Source organism: Pelodiscus sinensis, chromosome 6 (genome assembly GCF_052426305.1).
Source record: "Pelodiscus sinensis isolate ZL-2025 chromosome 6, ASM5242630v1, whole genome shotgun sequence".
Taxonomy (NCBI): domain Eukaryota; kingdom Metazoa; phylum Chordata; order Testudines; family Trionychidae; genus Pelodiscus; species Pelodiscus sinensis.
In genome coordinates, this window is record NC_143057.1 from 24,935,733 (window position 1) to 24,942,959 (window position 7,227).

The 7,227-nt window shown below is 49.8% G+C and overlaps 1 protein-coding gene across 1 annotated transcript in view; it reads right to left on the reverse strand.

Moving 5' to 3' along the window:
- The window catches only part of LURAP1L (leucine rich adaptor protein 1 like), a 31,807-nt gene extending 24,952 nt beyond the window's left edge, over positions 1-6,855 (reverse strand). Inside the window, exon 1 of the mRNA XM_006117845.5 lies at positions 5,927-6,855. Within this exon, the coding sequence (XP_006117907.3) occupies positions 5,927-6,151 (225 nt within the window). The 5' untranslated portion in view covers positions 6,152-6,855. The remainder of the gene's footprint in view (positions 1-5,926) is intronic.
- Positions 6,856-7,227: the final 372 nt, after the last annotated feature.

A 7,227-nucleotide genomic window follows, 5' to 3' on the forward strand; every position in this document is an offset into this window, starting at 1 on the left:
CCAGCTGCTCTGCCCCAGGCGTCCCCAAGAGCAGCTGGGGTGCTGCCGGGTTGGTCCCGCAGCCCCGAGGGGCAGCACTATGGGACCAACCGAGCAGTACCCCAGCTGCTCTGTCCCAAGCGTCCCCAAGAGCAGCTGGAGTGCTGCTGGATTGGGGCCGCAGCGCCGCCGCTCGGCGCTGCGGGACCAACCCGGCAGCACCCCAGCTGCTCTATTGCAGGCATCCCCGATTCAGCTGCTGCTGAAACTGACCAGCAGCAGCTGAATCAGGGACGCCTGGGGCAGAGCTGGACTATCGTTAGGGGGGGCTATGAGGGGTCTGGGGTGGCATCCCCTCCCACCCCACTCCGGATCCCTCATAGCCCCCCCCCTTCTGATAGTCTGGCATATCTGATAATCCGGCACCCCCTGGGTCCTAAAGTTGCCGGATTATCGGAAGTTTAATGTAATTAGAGATGTTGGAGGAGAAGAAAGGACTGTCATGGAAAGCCAACATTTCAAGAAGAGGAAAATGGCCTATGCTGTCAAAGGCAGCTGACATGTCAAGGAGGATGAGGATGGTAAATTGGTTCTGACTTTGGCTAGAAAATGGTCATTACAGACTTCGGTGAAAGTGTTTTCAGTTGAGTTCCTTCGCCCTGGATTGGAGAGAGTAGAATGGAACTGGAAGAGAAGAACCCCAGGTAATAACTATAGACAAGGTATGGAGTGTATATATGTTCAAAGAATTAAGGATACATCTACACTAGCTCCCTAGTTTGAACTAGCGAGGCTAATGAGGGTGACCGAAATTGCTAATGAAGTGCGGGATTTAAATATCCAGCACTTGATTAGCATAATCCCGGCCGATTGCCATTTTGGAAACTGACTAGCCTGAAGTAACTGCCCACATCTACACGTGGCAGAGAAGCAAGATTCTGAGATAAATCCCTTAGTTCGAATTAACTATTACTCCTTGTGGAATGAGGTTTGAATGAAGTATCTTTTCCTGCTTTTCTTTCGAAAGAGGCTTTTCCAAAATTTAGCATGTCTATGCAGCACCAAACTTTGGAGAAACCCTCCTCTTTTGACACATCCTTTCTTCCTTGTAAAACAAGGTTTACAGGGATGACAAAAGAGCACGTCCACTTTTCCGATTTTTTTTTTAAGTGGACACGTTTCTTGAATCATAGAACTGGAAGAGACCTCAAAAGGTCATCAAGTCCAGCCCCATGCTCTATGCAGGACCAATTCCAACTAAATCAACCCGGCCAGGGCTTTGTCAAGCCGAGACTTAAACGCCTCTAGGGATGGAGACTCCACTACTTCCCTAGGTAACCTATTCCAGTGCTTCACCACCCTCCTAGTGAAATAGTTTTTCCTAATATCCAACCTGGACCTCTCCCACCACAGCTTGAGACCATTGCTCCTTGTTCTGCCATCTGTCACTACTGAGAACAGCCTCTCTCCATCCTCCTTGGAACCTCCCTTCAGGAAGTTGAAGGCTGCTATCAAATCCCCCCTCATTCTTCGCTTCTGCAGACTAAACAGACCCAAGTCCCTCAGCCTCTCCTCATAAGTCATATGCTCCAGCCCCCTAATCATTTTGGTTGCCCTCCGCTGGACCCTCTCCAATGCGTCCACATCCTTTTTGTAGTGGGGGGCCCAGAACTGGACACAATACTCCAGATGCGGCCTCACCAAAGCCGAATAAAGGGGAATGATGACATCTCTGGATCTGCTGGCAATGCTCCTCTTAATGCAACCTAATATGCCATTAGCCTTCTTGGCTACAAGGGCACACTGTTGACTCATATCTAGCTTCTCATCCGCTGTAACCCCCAGGTCCTTTTCTGCAGAACTACTAAACCGGTTGGTCCCCAGCTGGTAACTATGCTTGGGATTCTTCTGTCCCAAGTGCAGGACTCTACACTTGTCCTTGTTGAACCTCATCATATTTCTTGTGGCCCAATCCTCCAATTTGTCTAAGTCATTCTGTACCCTATCTCTGCCCTTAAGGGTATCTACCTCTCCCCCCAGCTTAGTGTCATCTGCAAACTTGCTGAGGGTGCAATCCATCCCCTCATCCAGATCATTAATAAAGATATTGAACAAAACCGGTCCTAGAACCGAACCGTGGGGCACTCCGCTAGAAACCAACCGCCATCCTGACATCGAGCCATTGATCACTACCCACTGGGCCCGGCCTTCTAGCCATCTTTCTGTCCATCTTACCGTCCATTTATCCAATCCACAACCCCTTAACTTGCTGGCAAGAATATTGTGGGAGACCGTATCAAAAGTCTTGCAAAAGCTGACTTCCCCATGTCCACAGAGCCAGTTACCTCATCATAGAAGCTAATCAGATTGGTCAGGCACGACTTGCCCTTTGTGAATCCATGCTGACTATTCCTAATCACTTTCCTCTCATCCAAGTGCCTCAATATGGATTCCTTAAGGATCCCTTCCATGATTTTTCCAGGAACCGAGGTAAGACTGACCGGCCTATAGTTCCCTGGATCATCCTTCTTCCCTTTTTTGAAGATGGGCACTACATTTGCCTTTTACCAGTCATCCGGGATTTCTCCCGATCTCCACGACTTTTCAAAGATAATAGCCAAAGGCTCCACAATGACATTTGCCAACTCCCTCAGCACTCTCGGATGCACTAAGTCCGGACCCATGGATTTATGTACGTTTAGCTTTTCTAAATAGTTCCTAACCTGTTCTTTACCCACTATGGGCTGTCCATCTTCATCCCATCTTGCGTCACTTGGCGCAGAAGTCCAGGAGCCGACCTTGTCCGTGAATACAGAGGCAAAGAAAGCATTGAGTACTTCAGCTTTCCCCACATCATCTGTCACTAGGTTACCTCCTTCATCCATTAGGGGCCGCACACCCTCTCTGATCACCTTCTTCTTGTTAACATGCCTGTAGAACCCTTTCTTGTTATCCTTCACATCCTTAGCCAGTCGCAATTCCATTTGCGCTTTCACCTTCCTGATAACCCCCCGGCATTCTCAAGTTATACCTTTAAACTCCTCCCTGGTCATGTGTTCAAGTTTCCACTCTTTGTATGCTTCTAATCAGCTAACTGGTTAAATTTATGGGAGGGCTCCTGCCTGCAGTTTGTTGGGCCAGGGAGTTGCCATGGGTGGGGACTGCTCTGGCAAGGCTGGAGTGCCCCTGCCCACAGTGTGCTGCTCCGGCCAGGCTGGGCCCGCCACAGACGGAGGGGCTGACTCCCGTTCCCAGCCACCGAGGCTCTCAGTGGCCCAGACCAGAGAGGTTCAGCTATACTACTATTTTAATAAGCCTGTAAAACAGGGATGGGCCGCATGAGTGGCTGTCTTTCACCTCAATAGACTGCAGCACTCTGCAAGCCTGCAGCCTATTGGGATTCCACTTGAGGCCCCCTGTCTGCCCCTCCATGTACCTTTTGTGCACTGAGGCTACAGAGTCACACACATACTTGATCCTCCCCCTCTCTCCCAGAACTTTTGGCGTGCGCAAATCACCTGATTTGCACTCCATTCCCACTCCTCCTCCTCCCTCCCAGAGCTGGAAGATGGAGACAGAGCACAATTCAGGCAATTCACAGCTCCTCCAAAAGTGCTAGTGGGGAGAGGAGAGGCATAGGAAGTCCAGGGCTCAGGTGTCCCAGTGCACAAAAGGTGTATGGGAGAGGGGGCAGCAGGAGGGGATCTGTGGGCTGTAAGTGGAGCTCCAGTGCGATTCGACAGCCACAGGTTGTCCACCACTGCTGTAAAGCTAGGTTCCCTTAATGTCAGCTAACACATCTGAATTACTCTTCCCTTACACTGATGTAACAGATCAGAATCTGACTACTCGTGATAATGCATGCTGCTAATTGTGAATTTCATGGTGGGACAGTCTATTTTAAGTGAAACCTGCATTTAAAAAAAATCAGTTGCTTAACAGAGTTGGTCTTCTAATGAAAAACAAACACCAGTACATAACACCTAGCATAACATAGCTGGTCCATTTGAATAGAGTTTAATTAAAATATGCATAAATATAGCATGGTCCAATGGCACATCACAGATAAACAGCCACGCTGCCAAATTATAAATGGTGTGTTTTATGGAAGCACACTGATATTCCAGTACACTTAGTTTAGAAACAAACAGACCTCCGAAGTTTAGTCTTATGAATTGAATGACTGAAGGCAGGGCAATTTTTAGGAGTAAAGATCTTACATTCTTCTAGAAATGTATTACTCAGATTAAAATTGAGTACTTGTATAGATTTACAATAAACAGAATTCAGGGCATTCTCTTAAATGTTTACCAATATGCTAACATAACTTCTGATGTCTGAAGTATCACTGGTTCAGAGGAGTGAAACCTACGTAAATATCACTGGATGTCAATTTTCTTCATTCTGTCTGCTAACAGTAGGAAATACTTATATCCTGAGAGTCATGCAGCTGCAAAACTTCTTTAGCAGGTGAACAATCTTCCCTCTGCCACTTTGGTGACATTATGCAATTGTGATTGCAGCTTGGAGGTAAGAGTTACAGTACTTTGAATGCATTATAGAAACTTTTGCTCTTTTCCTAAAATCTAAAACCAAAGCGACCTTTATAATCATCTAATCCACGGGTGGGCAATAAGGGGCCTGTGGGCTGCATGCAGTACACCAGGGTTAGCGACGCATCTGGCAGGTTGCCAGGAGCTTTATTTACCTGATCATCTGCAGTTACAGCAGTTTGCAGGTTTCATGGCCCACAGTTTGGGGTTCAGGGCCAATGGGAGCTGCAAGAAGCTGTGGCCCAGCTAGCACCACTTCCCACCGCTGATCTATTCTCACCTTCTGTATGGCATAAGCCATTGAACTTCCTCAAAATAATTCCTAGAGCATATCCTTGAGAAAAAATCCTTGCTTGAGCCAGCAATCATCAACGTTGGAGAATCCACACCACTAGGTACATTGTTCCATTGATTAATTACTCCAAACTTATTAAAATATATGCCTTTTTGCCACTCTGAATATGACTAGCTCCAACTTCCAGTCACTGGTTTGTTATACCTTCTGCTGGACTGAAGAGTCTGTTCTGCACAAAGGTGCTTACAGGTTGCAATCAAGTCATCCTTTGTTACACTAATAGTGCCGAGCACTTTTAATCTATCATGATGGTTTTTTAAGGGGCCATGTTCACATGGGATTAGGAAACCAGCAATAGTGTGTATGGGGAGTGGCTGGACCTTGCCAAAGACTTCAACTGATAGATGGCAGTGCTTCTAGAAAGGAAGTGGGGGAGGTATGTAGCTGCTTTCCTTTGGCCTAGCCAGAACAGGATTGTTTTCAGAATCGGTTTTGTGTGGGCGAGCCAGTGATGGGAATTAATTGCATAGGGGCCTAGAGATCAGCAGCACTTCACCCTACCCGGAAATACTGTTGGAAGGGAGGGAGAGGGGAGAAAAGTTCAGCAAAGTATGGGGAGTAGATCATACCAGATTCGATTTGTTTACAAGAATTCAAGAACCACCAGGGCAGGGATATTAGCTGTAAGTTGGTCACTGCATCTTATTTGTAACGTATGCCACGTGGCCACAGAAGCAACGCTCATTATGGAGCCCAGTAGCTGATCCCCTCAAAGAGCCCCCCTCTGAACAGATTCCGCACGGCTCTGCCCTCTAGTCAGGAGAGGTGCGTGGGTGAGGAGCAGGCAGCCAAGCGGCCTCCTCTCGCAGCGCGCACTCTGACAGGCAGGGGGCTGCCGAAAAGGGAATGGTGGCCGGGCAAAGTCCAGGCTGAGCGGCACGGGGGGGAGCAGCGCTGCCCCTGCCGCGCCAGACAGACGCCCTAGGCTGCGACAGCGGGGCGGAGGGCTCGCTCTGCGCTCCCAGTCGGGAAGCCCCCTCTCCCCACGGCGCGGGGGGCAGCAAGAATTCCCGCGCACGGTGCGGCCGGCCAGACTCACCATCTCCTGCTTGAGGAGGTGAAGTTTGGTTTCCAGTCTCTCCAGGGCACTGGCGCTGCTGCTCAGCCGGGAGGCCCCAGGGGCTGAAGCAGGGCAAAAGCCGCCGCCGCTCCGGTCCCGGGCAGCGGGCTCCTCCCCGCGCAGCGAGCGCACCAGGCTCTCGGGAACTTTGCGCCCCAATTTCAGCTCGATGTCGCGCAGGTCTGGGAGGGAGCCGTCTTCCATCGCTGGTGCGCAGCAGGGTTTTCCGAGCGAGGCGCAGCGGAGGAGCCGGCGCTAGCCGCAGTGGCCCGGGCTCACCGACCTCTCCATGTGAGCAGAGTCTGTGCGAGCCCGGCGGCAGCCCCGAGAGGGGCGGACAAGCCGGGCAGGTGACCCGCAGGAGACATGAGGCGCAGCTCGCCAGCCGCACTGTCGGATTTGCGAACCGCTTCGGCCGCTTCCTCCCCTTTTCTGTCACCAGCTGCAAAGCAAGCAACTGTCTCGGACGAAATACAGCAAGAAAAAAATCCGCCCAGGGAGGCTGCCCCGCGCCCTCCTTGTGCTTGCGCCTCGTGTTGCTCTAACGGGTGGATTGCGCCGGGCTGCTCATTGCATAAGGGTCTGGCCTTTGGAAGGAGTCAAGGCAAGATGCAGCAGGCGCCTAACCCCCCTCCCCCATGTAGCCCTGCGTCTGCTGCGTCCTCACTGCCCTGGGCTTCCAGGATGCAGGCTGAGCTGCTTACAGCCTGTCATGTGCGCGCCGACGGGCTCTCTCCGTCTTCTCCCAAGATAGCTACAGTTTATCCACTTCCCTGGTATAATCAGGCTTCCCCTCCAGGCCGTTTGATCCAAGTCATTGTATTTCCCGATCGGCTGAAACTTTAAACCCTGTGGCAGGTGGACCAGAGGAGGGCCAACCCTTGTACCGTAATACGCAGAGAAGAGACTCCCTCTGATTGCCCAACCCAGTTTATTAACCATGCATGCTTGCTGTCGTCTTTGGACCAAAGGAGGGAGGGGGCACAAATTAGATTTTCGTGCATTCATTTCATATCTCCGCTGTTAAAATACTTAGCAAATATTATATTCAGAGGACAAAAGTCCTTAAGGTACTGACAGGAGCTACTACAATGAAGGGACATTAAAGAACTCTTGATTGTTCATTAAATATGACTGAAATCTGCTTTTGGATATGTGCAGGTGTAGGTGCATATAAACATAATAAATGGTTACTCATGTTTATATACACTATATTTTTTTTAATCATGCAGTTGCTTATATGTGTAAGGTTACAGGTACTTGCATTTTTTTAAAGACAC